The sequence below is a fragment of the Plasmopara halstedii genome, assembly GCF_900000015.1.
Source record: "Plasmopara halstedii genome assembly, contig: Scaffold_3160, whole genome shotgun sequence".
In the NCBI taxonomy this organism is placed as follows: Eukaryota; Oomycota; class Peronosporomycetes; order Peronosporales; family Peronosporaceae; genus Plasmopara; species Plasmopara halstedii.
The window spans coordinates 22,812-36,496 of NW_020190063.1; the positions used below are offsets into that span (position 1 = coordinate 22,812).

A 13,685-nucleotide genomic window follows, 5' to 3' on the forward strand; every position below is an offset into this window, starting at 1 on the left:
GGCCACAAAAACCTAGGTTTTCCTAATTGTTATAGAAATACTTACTAGTATATGGAAACCTATTTCATATGGCTTTTTGTTACGGTGTAGCCACACCACTGTGTGATTCCACCAACTTGTGCAATACACACGTATGTGCGGACAAAGGTACGTGTAACCCCATTACATGTACTCTATCATGTTGATTTGTATTAAGTACGATCTTGGACGGATTGATTATACCACTCGTTAATTTATCAGAACTATGAGTTGGCATATAAATAATGTTTCCTAAACGTTTTCGACTTGATATTTTTCCGCGCAGTTCCTATTCTTTTCTACTTTTAACGTCTTACGCTTCATTGCTTTTCTTTGATGAACGAAGCATAGGCTTATTACCAGCACGTGCAATGTCCCGCAGTTCCTTCATTTTAGAAGCAAAAAAATTCAAATCGATAAAATATTGTTGTTTTGCTCGAGTTGCCATAGCCTCCCGCTCGATAGGAGTCATTGCAAGTACCCTTTCCACAGCCTCACATACTCCAGAGCCTTTCAAAATGGCTGTAAACCCTTGAACATTTTTAAGACCATGCTCCTCCTTGTACTTTCCACCAAGCATTTGCTCTTTAAAAGCCCAGCGCTCAACTGGAATGAGCACACCAGACTCTGGAGTTAAGAACTCGTTCATAGGCGGTAAGTCAGTCGATACAATGACTGCACCACTTGCTCGTGCTTGATTGATGTAGTGACCATAGCCTTCCTGCAGGCTTGTGCACACAAAGAAAGCCGACTCGGCAATTATTTTTCCAAAATCATCAGCACCAGCACGACCTACATGTAATGAGACTTGACTTTCTCGAATTTTGCTCTCATAATGCTTTTTTAAATTGCCCTCATAAACGTCTTCGTGCATATAGACATGCAGTGGTGGAAATTCTGGACGATTAACCCAACAATCAAGCACAGATCTCGTTCCTTTTTGAACACTCGTTCCAACAGCATGAATGAACTGAACATCCGACCAATTCTTCGGTTTAATTGAATCCTCTCCAAGTCGTGTTTTCGCCAATGTCGCAACATCGGATGATGTGTGTCTAGTATATAACACTTTAGTCTGACGTGGATTACCTTCCTGTTGATACCATTTCGTTACTCGACGAGCACAAATGGCTGTTTTGCAAAGCACAATATCAACTGCCCAATAATGTTCCGGTCGAAGCTCATACATTTCAATATTTGGCATCAGATACAACGATTTTGTCTTTGGCCAATCTGGTGAGTCTGGAATGCCATCCCAGTAGTGATTTAAGAATATCATCGGGGTCCTCGGACACAAATCATGATATGAAAATACTTCACCCGTCGTCTTATTCATATACTTCATTTCGATAGCCCAAGCTGAAAGCATCCGTGACTCTAAATCTACATCATCAAATAATCAGTACTGACTCAAGAAACGCGTCTATCCAGACGTACACTTTGTATACGCAATCGAATCTTCGCAATATCCATGCCCTCGTATGCCTAAAGGTAAAAAGATATCCACATCTGGGCATTGACGCATCTTTTCAAGCAGATAAGGGTCGTCTTTGTGAATCAAAACACTTGAATTTCCAACGTCACCATTGACCCCATAGGTCCACGGGATGACACTATTCTTATAAGTTAAACAAGCTTCATGCAATAGACTCAAATGCACAAGATCAGCCTTGTCCACTTCATCAGCCCACTGAGATTCCATACTTTTGTCATTATAAACGCTTTCCCCATCACTTGGCAAGATCTCAAGTTGAGAACCGAAAGACATAATGCCATTTTCTAATAGCATTGACAGCTCCAATACCAGCATAAGTATCGCTAATGCCAGTGTGCACAATAAAATCTTTGTCTGTATAGAAACACGACCATGTCTGGCGTGTACATTATATACCTTGTGGAATTCCTTCTTAAGCATCGTCGGTAATATACTGCTGTCTGGCAGTTGTGTTTTTTGATAGTAGTTACATGTCCAGAAAAGTACTTGGAATCTTCTGAATGTATATTTCAGTTAGGTACATTTTTATCGCAAGTATATCAAAATCAATGCTACAATGTTAAAGAGATAAGTTACAAATGGACAACAAGAAATATTCGGATTGAGGCTCTGTGGTGATTTGCCTCCTGAGATATCTAATTCGTCATTTGAATTGATACATAATTCGTATATCCATGTGGCGTTCGTACAGTAAAAATCATGTTAGTACACATACACATCAACTTAATTAATGGTCCTCATCTAATGCTTCAACAAGCACAAAGTCACTGGAATTCGCTTCAAAAGCAGTTTGAACCACTTCCTTTTGAATCTGCTCGAGGGAATCGAGTTTTGTTTGCAAACTACGTTGCATCATTCTTGCCTCCTGAGCTTCTTGCACAAGCGCTGCCAAATTCACATGCGAATATGGCTGTAAACGTTTGACCTCGTTCACAAGCATCTTTTTATGCGCTCGCAATTTTTCGTTCTGCTTCTCCAGCTTCTGTATATGTTCGACTTGATCAACATGTTTTTGGCGCCATGAAGATGCTTCGACTTGAGACGCAGCCAAGTGAGTCTCAAGCTCCATGTTCTCTACAGATCGCCATAAACATTGCTCTTGAAAACTAGCACACAGTTGCTGAGCACGCTCCAACTCATTTGATGGTGACTTCTCGTCTGCCAGGTTGGATTGACCAGCTGGTAATATTGCAGCCACGTCATCCGCTTTTTTCATCGGCTTTAGGCTACCAACTGTGCTCGCACGTTCAAGCTTAACAATGGTTTCCAAGCTGGCTTTGTTAATTTCGTCAGTGATCTCAAGACGGTCTTGTGCGCATTTCAGCTCCTTTTTAGCAGCTGCTAGACTTGTTTCAAGACGATTCTAAATTATCACAGAATACCAGACAATGATGAGTGTGTTTGCTGAGTGAAAAGACTTTTACTATTTACCACTTGAGCTTCAAGCTGTAGCGTGCGTTCTTTAAACAGTGCAATATCAAGCCGAGCATCTCTTTCTACATCTTCTTCCACACCTTGGTCTACTTCAGCGTGAATACCAAACATGTCAGCTTCGACGTCGTAACTTTTCCATTCGTAACAATTTTCTAAGGACGTTAGCTTTGAAGTAAGCACAAAATTTTCCAAACACTCAGTAGTGTTGATGTTATTCAGTTCGTTGGTGACATCTAGTACTCGCTTAGCGGTTTCAAGCGCTAGCGTTCTTACTTGAAACTGCAATGGCATTGATACCACACACTCCATATCCATATTCTCCCATTGCAGCGTCACTACACCACGTTTTGATGTCACGTAATGTCCATAACTATAATCATTCTCTCCTTTGCATTTCGTTCGGTACGAGACAACCTCTTGATCTTTTTCACACTCTTCATCCTGGCTACCAAGACAATATGGATTAGCATTCGTCTCTTCTTCTTCGCCACTTGAAAACTCGGCGCTAAAATATAGTCCAGAACCTTGAGCACTAAATTTCCAAATGATAAGCTGTTCTTCATCAACAACTATCGAATACTCAACTACACAACCTGCAGCTACTTTGCGGTACATCATGTTTATTTCGTCTGCATTTATTTCACTATCAATTACCTTTTGATAGCTTTCTTGAGATGATAGATAAGATCCATCAAAGAACGTTATGAGGGCTGTCGGCTTTGTGACATGGTCGCAAATCGTCACCAATCGACGCAAAAACTCTTCTAGTGCAACTGCTAGTCGTATTCCAAGCTGGTTCGAGGGGTAAAAGCATAACTTAGCATCACAATACGCTTCAATAGCCGGTAAAACTGATGTAAAGGAGACAGAGTCGTGAGATTGCTTGAATTCTTGCTCTAGCTGCCGTTCTAAATGCTGAAAATTACGCAATGTTCGCTCAATAAGACGATAGTGACCTTTAAAGTGAAGAAGTATGATCACAGTAGCTTTACGAGATGGAGAAGGGGGCGCTTTTACTGCGAAACTGAGCGTCATATTCTTCGATTGAACTGATAAAGTATGGACTCCAAGCTATCGATTTAAAGAGGATACACGATATTGCTATCGGAGTGCTGGTCAATAGAAAAGGATTGATGGTCGCTCTGACTAACGAGCTTTTATTGGCTAAATACGTTGCAAAAGGTCGAATATTAGGCTTTTTGGAGACTTTTTAAGCGCCAGATGCAGAATATTAGTGAAGAACTGATTTATTCGTCGCATTTAATGATGAAAGCTGTCAAGCTACTAAGAATCCTGTCGTATAGCTGGTTTCCCGACCTCACCCACTGTTATTTTGATCAAGTATCAATACCGCACCTACTTTGCGATCCATCCCACTATCATGCAAATATTTCACGCCTTTGTATAACTGAATCGCGCTTCTGGCAAATACTAAGTTGTTGTATGGATGATGACAAAACCAATCACGAGTTGATTCATCAATCGAAATCGCAAAATTTGTTTATTACTTTAAAGTTCCAAAAAGACTGTACATCCTAACGAAATCTACATGTCTAGTACTAACAGAAGACGCATATTGTGCAGTTTCGCAGTCAGTTTCACAGTATTATTCTTGAAAACGTCCGCAACGACTAGTCTGCAGTATCAAATTTGATCATTTTCATGTACTTGCTCAGCAGTGTCACGTCGCTTAGCTTTTTATATACTGACTTTCATAAGGGTACGATTTATTTAGCATCTTGATAAGAATGACCAGTGGATAGAATCGTAAAATTGCGCGTTAAAGTCAGGACTTGGATGGACGCATGGTAATGATACTGCGAGTTTTAAGCCTCATGATACTAGATAGTTCACATCCCCAAACCCGCACGTCTCAAGTAACAACCTCTCCTGCTCCATGAAACTTACCCAGTTGTCTTTTCCTTACAAATTCTAACAATCTTCATCCAGACGTTCAACAGGCTCTTGAGTTCGTAATTGCTCAATAAGGGGACTTACCCCAATTTTTCTCAGGTTCTGTCAGGCTTCAGTGACGAAAGCAGAGGACAAGAAGAAGAACGGAAGCAGCTGAAGTTCCTTCTTTCTTCTTGCGTCAACTCTACAAACACTCGCTTTAAATCGAGACACGTCCAGTGCGCACATACAAACTTGACAGACAAAAGACGTGTATCCTTCGTGCTTCAAAAGGAAAAGGGCGAAGACGACAACACATTACTGGCTCGTCGCAAGTTTTTAGGGTTTGATCAACTCTTTGATTTCCTTTAAAATAAGGGGAAAGTTGTCTTTAAAATAACAGACAAAATGTTAGCAATGGCACAGCGTCCAGAGCCTACCGTGATGCAGAATCACCGTGGAGAGCGGGTTATGCCACTTCCGTACCGCATGATACCCCAGATCAAAGTCAAGTCACGCAAGCTTTCGGTTATGGAGGGTGACAATGAGCACGTGAAACTGACAAAAAAACAACGCAATGAGTATAATCTCGAACCAGAGCTTGAGTCTGCCACTGATGGTATGAAACGTCAGAGTGCGGAAAGAATCACTCCTTTTGATCTCCATCTTCAAGCGGTGTATGAAGGAAATGCAGAGGATGGAGTGCATTTTTTCGAATCACATGGCTACTATGATATAAGTGATGCAAATACCGTGGAAATGTTCCGTCAGAACTTTGGGTTAAGAAAAGGATTTTGGCTGAACATGGAGAATGAAAACAAAGACATTTCGTGCAATATTCTTGTTCCTGCAGTCTATCCATTTGGCTCGCAACACGAGATTATGAGTTCAAGAAATTTATTGCATCGGGAACGTACCGATTCTGGCAGGTTTACACTTTTGGACGATGAAGGAAATGAAGTGGATGAAGATACATTGTGGGAAATGCAACGCGAAGATCGTCTTAAAGCGAAAAGCTTGGAACTGGACGATGATGACCTTGCGGAACTTGCACATGATGAAATGGTCATGGTACAAGCGATCACATTTATTCGGTCAGAGAAGATTCAGTTGCAACAGTTTTTGTTACAAGCTTTTCAGGACGAACAAGCTCGTGCAGTCCAATTGAAAAGTCCCGCGATACGACCATCCTTACAGATGGAAGTACCACGATCCATGACGCCAACTAATCTCGACTTGCCGCCGTATTGTGGCTATGTGAACCTACTCAAAGACTCGATTCCATTTTTAATGCGTAGCTGGCACAAACGTTGGTTCTATTTGGACTTTCAAGCGGGGCTTGTACTTATCTACAAACGTAGCTATTGGAAGAGTCCACGTGGAATGATTGACTTACGTAACGTGGCTCACATTGAAAAAATGAGTCAAAGCGATTTTCGAATTGAATTTCTCGACTCAGGCTCGAATGCGCCTGCTATGATGCTCATGCGTTCAAAAACGCCAGAAGAGTTAGACTTGTGGGTAAATCTGCTGCGTTTTGCCAAGCAGATATCGCATGGAGTGCCATGTCTTACAACATCTATGATGGACAATACCAAGGCGCTTATGAAGAAGAGTAACAAAAAGACCCAGATTGACGTTTTGGCGCAACTATTACAGGTATCAGCTAATAATGCGCCGTCGAGTCACCTCCGTGCTATTGCACAGGCCTCGGCTATTGCCGCATCTGCTGTCTCCAGACGCAATTGCAAACCCACCAAATTTCATCATGCAATCACAGCATAGGAACATGGTGCAATTGTATTTTCAAATATTCGAAAGTCACATTAGTTGAGAAACAAACAAGAAAAAGACGGTGAAGTGTCAAGACAACTTTGTTCTCCATCTACTTATGGAAAGGAAGCTCGCGTTACGATTTATCCGTGTGTACACGGTCTATCAGCTTCTCCTCTTGACATGTTAATAATCACCTCATTTCAAAGCCGACAAGTAAATCAAGTCCCTTCCATCATCAAACAAACACATAACACAATTTGAAATTTTTAGTAGCTGCAATAAATTCTATTGCGTCGTTTTGCTGTAGTAAATTATTAGACACCACCACTAGGACGCTGAGGCAAGCAGAAATTATAGAAACCACTTTTAGCAAATGATGTCGTCTTGCGCCAGCTGCACGGAACTGCCTTGTAACCTTCTAGAGCAACTGTATCGTTCTGGATTGTTGCTAAATCCTCTTCACCAGTATAATGAGGATCTAGCGTTAGAAACGCGCAGACGCCAGTATCCGGATGATACTCCACACCCAACAACGTAAACGCCAGTTGCCCACCGCCCATCATAACTGGCGTACCCTGGGTTTGAAAATGATGGAGTAACTCACGTGCTACTTCAGGCAATTGAGAGCCACTAGATACATTAAGTGATCGAAATGTCACGCCAAACAACTCGTCAAGAACGTAACCAACTTCTAAACTGCCAATCCACTCGGTCGAACCTTGAAATCGAGCAGGTTTGTCACCAATTTTGACTAAAACACGTTGAATTTGCTCGTGTGATAGAAATTCATGCTGAGTATAATGTTGTAGAAATAGCCACGATGCCAATGTCTGTAATGAACGATATGCACAGCCCCAGCCTTTGTCATTAATACCTTGCTGGAGATAATGATAGTATCCATAAAAACCTTGTACTATAGCCGACAGACACTGCTCTCCTAAGCCTGAGTTTGAAATACCTTCATGCACATTAACAAGTACATTGCTTTTTAAAAGCCACTCGCCTTGTTGAGTTAATGAACATCCACGCGATAGGCGAAAAAGAGGTTGGTGGAATGGTTGCATGAACACACGATGTAGCTTTTCAAGTTTAGCTACATTAGTCATACTTTCGTCACTGCTTAAGGTTAGCGGGAATGCTGCTCCAATTAACGGAAACTGGTGTGTTGTTATTGAGACATTGTCTTCCGATGTATGTTTAAGTCGATTAGCAACATCCGTCAACTGATTGTGGAGCTGATTGCGAAGTAATGCCAACGCATTTTTCACCGACGACTCTACAGGCACCACAACAAATGCTTCACAATGTACATGATAGCGTCTCAGAGTAGAATTGGAGGTTGAGGATGAGGGAATTGTAATCACAGGAGCTACTGCTTTAGTATCGGATGGTGCAAGACCAATCAATAATTCAATATTGGTTATATTCCCATACTCTAATGTTGGAAAGAAACCAAGTTGAGAATTAGATTCTTTTTGCTTGATTGGCATCTTCTTTTTTCCCTTTTTATGTTTCTTGTCATTCTTTAATTCGTCGTTATTGTCATTTTGTAGCACAATTGAATTTAAATACACCAACTCATTTTGCGTCTTAATATCATTTCCATGTTTGTCAAGTATACGAAAACCTCGTTCTTTTTTACCTTCAGTGTACCCAACGCGAACATAAAAATCTCCATTTTCATTCGTTGCAGCCAAAAATTTCTCTACCCGACGTAAAAACATACTTTCGTCTCCATGAACATGAAAATCCACAATAGAAATTAATGGAGCAAGTCCAATAATCCGATAAAAATCGCGAGTATGCAAACATTGCACATTTTGCATCTCAATCATTGTTGCTTTTCCATCTTTGCAATGAAACAATTGAAGTGACTTTGTAGTCACATTATACGCCAATACAATAACTTTTGTCTTGTCATCATTTGTTATTTGCAATGCAGCAGAGTCTAAATATTATAAAAAAATTAGTGTTACAATATGTTCAAAGTATCAATATTTTGAACATTTAGAGCATATACCGAGCTGCGTTAAATCTTCTCCATGTACAATCACAAAATTTCCAATACAAGAAATACCTCCTGGAAGATATTGTGTAAAAGAATAATCTCCAGTATCGTCCGATGACGACTGCAATAAACCCCAGACTGCAACCTGTTGTGTTACTGGAGTGTCAAGACCACTGGTCTTGATGTCTCGACATGTCCCGACGACTAAGCCAGTTGCCAGCACAGAAGGATATGATGATTCATTGCTATATTTGACGTCTTCCAGCTGTGCGAAGCGTTGCAAAGAGCGCAGTAGTGGTTCTGGAAAAAAGCCTTGCATTATCGAATTTGGCGCGAAATTCGGCGATCAAGTTTCGACATAGAATAACCTTTTTAAAATGTATAGACTAGAGCTAATTCTTATATTATAAAAGCTGATAGTTTACATGCGGTTCTACCCAGCCAATGAGATCTCGAAAATATTTCAAGTAGTTGCACAATTTTTTCTGGAACGTTATTATTTGAAAAAATAATTGTATTACTTCTAAATCTTTTGTAATATCTCATTAGATCACCATAAAATCTCATTTACTATTATTGCCAATCCTTTCATATCAGGCCGTGAGCCGCTTAAAGCACCGTGTTGTTCCTTCACTTCCGAGGCCGACGGCAAGCTCCGTCAAGGAGTATGGAGATGGGAGCAGCAAAGATGGCGCTAGGAATTTTGTGCATTACAGCCTTAGCATTGTTGATGCTTTGGATGTATCGTCTTGTGCAGTATCGTAAAGCTGTTCAGCGCTCTCAAGCACGTTGGTTAGGCTACGAACCTGCTCCTATGCTTTCTGAGGATGAAATGGGACTAAATTGGCCAAGTCTCAAGCCATTTTTATTGTCGCCAATACCTGAAGAGAGACATGAAAGTGGCCGCGTACGAAAGTTTTGAAGTAATAAATTTGAACCGAAGAATTATTGACATTATTGTTTATTGAATAGGAGTCCGAGAATGAATCAATGCTTTCAGCACGTCGAGACTCAAGACGATTAAGTGCCATCTCTGTTCTTGCTTGTATGTATTGTATGAGTTTTTCTACTTAAGATATGAGTAACTAAGTGTCGTTTATATGTAGACGGGAGCTTCGATCACCCTGTGGCCAAGACTGCTAAAGTTTAAGGTGCTTGAAACTATTGACATGGTAGTACATTGCAGCGTCAAGCAAGAAGCTGAAACATACAGGAGCCGAACAATATTATTGTGATCGTCCTATTGTCCTAGGTTCCAAGGCTCAATTCAGCACAAAATTATTTATGATACAAGAAACTAGGACGAGAAATTCTTGAAATGTACGATTATGTCTAGTACGAACTGTTGTATTTGTACGATCAAAAATGTAACCTTCAATTGACTGTACACTAACATCGGATAGAAGCAACAAACCTCAAAACTACCAATAGATATCATCATACTACTTTATCTAGTCATTCACGGGTGCTGGTAAGCCACGAATCTGTTTAAATTCTACTGTTTCTTCCGTCGTGACATTTTGTACTTGAGATTCTGTAGCAAAATTTCGATTCAATGGTAGTGGTGTCATAAATCGATTGGCTTCAAAGAGAAATTGATTCAAATCCACTGCTTTCGTCACATAATCAAACATATCACGTGTATCATCATCCATTTCTTCAATATCAAAACCAGCTCGTAATGGTTTCTTCTCCCCAGAGTCAAGAAATGGTTCAAAGACATTATACGATCCATCTGGATGAAAAATATACTTATATTCTTCCGTACGTACACCTTTACTCATCCCATTAAATGGATTACATAAAATCACACGTCGTTCTTGATCACCTTCATCTCTTAAACTTTCAACTTTCTTCTCTATATCTTGATCATCATTTACTTTCATAAATGTATGATGTCGTTTCATTGAATGTCCATATCCATGTTGATACAATGGTTTCTCAGATGTTACTCCTAAGATATCAGCTATTGTTGCCATCAGATCTGACTGCATTGTTAATTGAGTAACAACTTTTCCTTTATCTTCATCTCGAAGAAAATCATCTGCAAGCAATAAAAATGGTACACGAGACGCTTCATCCCATACTCCTGAATCAGCAGTAGATGGATTATTATCATGTTCTAAACGACCATATCCATGATCACCTTGAATCACAATAATTGTATTCTTCATTAATCCTTTAGTACGTAATGAAGTAATAAAATCTCCAAGCATTTCATCTGTAAAATACATTGCATTCAAGTATTTTTTGTTATAAGGTGAATACAATTCTGACAAATCAGGTAAAGTATAAAACTTTGGAATTCGCCATGGATTATGACTCGTGATTGTATACATATCAATAAAATATGGTTCACGAAGACCTTCCCATCCAGAAAGTGATATTTTCATCGTTGTATCATTCAATCTTGATGTATTTCTGATACTATCATCATGTTGTTTGTCATGTACTTGTGTCACATCAAACTTTGTAATATTCGTCACAATATCAATATCATCCATCGAATTCATATTTTCGATATTTGTAATATTGTCACTTGTATTATGAGCTGATTCAATAGCAAATAATAACATTTCAAACGATAAATGATCATGCATTCCCCATGAAAAAAAATCATCCGGACTATTCTTGTAATTTCGAGTTTCATGTAACATTTTGCGTATTTTTCGTTCATCAACCAATTTATCAAATTCATTCTTTACTAAGAATTTATCCCAATATTCCCATGTTAAATCCACTGCACTCCAGAAAAGATTATAATATCCTCGTTGTTTTAAGAAATGGGGTAATCCACGTAAATTCAATGTCGTACTATATTCTTTTAATGCAGTTGTTTCAGTACATGATGGAATCATCCCAAACAATGTTGTTAATAAAGTACGTGAAGTTTGAACACATGGAGTATAATGTTTTGTGTACAGTACACCAGTCTTTGCAAGTTCATCAAAGCGAGGAGTTGCACTCTTTCCAGATTTTGCTTTTTTTGTAGCACCACCAAGAACACCAACATCTAAATGTCTCCATGATTCTAAATTAATCACAATAATATTGGGTTGAACTTGTACATTGTCATTTGAAACATTTTGTTGTTCATTTTGAGTCGAATTTCTAGTTAAATTCAATTCAAAGATTGAATCACCTTGATATCCAATTGTTTTTCTCCATAATAATGCACAATGATCATCATTGCCAAGTTTCTCCACTTCATATGTTTCAAAATCACTTAATGTTGACAATAATGTTTGACTTGCTGCTGTACAATTTAATTCTTCTCGATGAATTGTCGTCGTATGATAAAAAAATTGCTCTGTTTGAAGTGTAAACATCGCATTATTCAAAAGTTTCATATCGACACCACATTCCGTATATAAGAAAATTGAAGCTACGAGAGCAAACACTGTAGCTCCTAATGTCACAATAATACATCGACTTAGAAGTGTCAATGGTCCAGATTTCAAATATACTTGAGAACTTGATGAACATCTCAAACTATTGGAGATTTGATGATTACTTGAGATATTTTGTTGTCGTTTGATTCGTGAACGATACCAATACGAAGCAAATAAATTCGAAACATAAGAAGATGAAACACTTGAATCTTTTCTTGTATGAACTCGATGAAAGAAACAATTCCAAACTCGAGTGGGTAATTGTAAGAAATTAAACGTTAATGGTAAATGTTCTGTATAAATTCCAATCGTAAGTAAAGTAATTATTACAAAATAAATGACCCAAGATCCAAGAATTGTTCGTGTCATAACTTCTTCGTCAGTTAATGATGCCGTAAATTGTTTTGCATAATTGAAAAATAATTCCACAAATGCACGATTTAAACGTGGATGCATTGAAACTTGAAGACAAAAATCAGCAACACTTGCAATAGTTGCAAGAAGTAAAATCAAGTAAAAAAGTGTCAAGATGACAATAGAATGTACCATTCGTTTGACTCGAACCACAAGTACCGGACGATTACTTGTTCCTAAACTTAGTAATGTTCGGTGGTTTGTTGTGACACCAGATGCAAGTGCTTCCATATTTTCATCCCGAAGATCATATTCAGTTGGTAAAACCGGCATATATACTGGTAGAAACCGTGGTGGACCACTTCGATCACGTAAAAAGCCACGAGACGAGACATTTCGACCATTATTTCCTGCTAAACCCCCTTGTTGTGTCAAATTCTCCGAATCAAACAGGAGTTTAACTAGGCAAATACAAGTTGAAGCCTGTAAAAAAATTGCCACATCCTGCATCAATCCTACCACAAGTCCTTGTACAATTTTTAATGGTGGAAAACGATGAACAAATCGTGCAAAATTTAGTACACGACCTAGGACAGGCAGACCGAGAAACATATATACGAGAGCAGCAAGCAACAGAATCTGGTACACTTTTCGAGACGCGACGACCACACTACGTCCTGTCCACCAGCGCTGGGAATCATTAAAAAATGAAGCATTTGTATCGAGAGTCATCGACGTAATGCCACGCGTACCATCATCACAATCTCGCGTAGGTGAGAGACCTCGATTGCGACGATAAATCATTGGCATTCGAGCCTATTAAATATCAGAGACTTTGTAGTTGTAGGACACTAACGATTGCACTGGAAAACTCGTGCCACAAAAGACCTGACAGTTTAAAACAGTGCACGACTATATTTGGCGCAAATCGTAATCGAGTAAATAGCAACCGTCAAACTGAGCCAAGTCGCGTTGTTGGACTCGTAAATCTCCTCCTTCTGTCGACCAGCGGTCCAAGGTGGTACTGGTGTTGTGTGTGTGCAAAGACTTGGACTCTCTACCTCCAGCTTGGATAGAAAAAGACTTACATTCTCACCTCTTATATACGATTGAACAAACTGGAGACGAGACAATAAAGTACGAGAAATTACAAACTTTATAACAGGAACAACTAATACTAGCGTCGAGACATTGTAACGTGTTTTAAGGAGTAATATGTTTTTCTTAGAATAATACGATATTAAATTGACTTTTTTGTATCAATTCGATAGTATTTCTATAATCATAATATATTATATCGAAGTTACAATACATT

General features: G+C 39.1%; 6 protein-coding genes across 6 annotated transcripts; 2 read left to right on the top strand and 4 right to left on the bottom strand.

Moving 5' to 3' along the window:
• Positions 1-331: 331 nt before the first annotated feature.
• PHALS_08136 (homeobox and-type helix-turn-helix domain-containing protein) lies at positions 332-1,933 on the bottom strand (the record flags this gene model as incomplete). Its single annotated transcript, XM_024721722.1, has 2 exons — positions 332-1,401; positions 1,456-1,933. 2 exons carry the CDS (start codon positions 1,931-1,933, stop codon positions 332-334), a joined length of 1,548 nt encoding a protein of 515 aa, XP_024586793.1.
• A 307-nt stretch (positions 1,934-2,240) lies between these two features.
• On the bottom strand, positions 2,241-3,982 carry PHALS_08137 (Phox homologous domain; the record flags this gene model as incomplete). The annotated part of the gene is made up of 2 exons (XM_024721724.1): positions 2,241-2,876; positions 2,945-3,982. 2 exons carry the CDS (start codon positions 3,980-3,982, stop codon positions 2,241-2,243), a joined length of 1,674 nt encoding a protein of 557 aa, XP_024586794.1.
• A 1,275-nt stretch (positions 3,983-5,257) lies between these two features.
• Positions 5,258-6,625, top strand: PHALS_08138 (hypothetical protein F443_20933; the record flags this gene model as incomplete). Its single annotated transcript, XM_024721725.1, has 1 exon — positions 5,258-6,625. One exon carries the CDS (start codon positions 5,258-5,260, stop codon positions 6,623-6,625), a length of 1,368 nt encoding a protein of 455 aa, XP_024586795.1.
• Positions 6,626-6,930: 305 nt separating this feature from the next.
• On the bottom strand, positions 6,931-8,943 carry PHALS_08139 (Uncharacterized conserved protein; the record flags this gene model as incomplete). Its single annotated transcript, XM_024721726.1, has 2 exons — positions 6,931-8,564; positions 8,637-8,943. 2 exons carry the CDS (start codon positions 8,941-8,943, stop codon positions 6,931-6,933), a joined length of 1,941 nt encoding a protein of 646 aa, XP_024586796.1.
• A 348-nt stretch (positions 8,944-9,291) lies between these two features.
• PHALS_08140 (uncharacterized protein) lies at positions 9,292-10,055 on the top strand (the record flags this gene model as incomplete). The annotated part of the gene is made up of 5 exons (XM_024721727.1): positions 9,292-9,531; positions 9,597-9,669; positions 9,731-9,768; positions 9,919-9,944; positions 10,028-10,055. 5 exons carry the CDS (start codon positions 9,292-9,294, stop codon positions 10,053-10,055), a joined length of 405 nt encoding a protein of 134 aa, XP_024586797.1.
• Positions 10,056-10,075: 20 nt separating this feature from the next.
• Positions 10,076-13,180, bottom strand: PHALS_08141 (sulfatase-like protein; the record flags this gene model as incomplete). The annotated part of the gene is made up of 1 exon (XM_024721728.1): positions 10,076-13,180. The coding sequence occupies one exon, from the start codon at positions 13,178-13,180 to the stop codon at positions 10,076-10,078; it is 3,105 nt and encodes a 1,034-aa protein (XP_024586798.1).
• Positions 13,181-13,685: the final 505 nt, after the last annotated feature.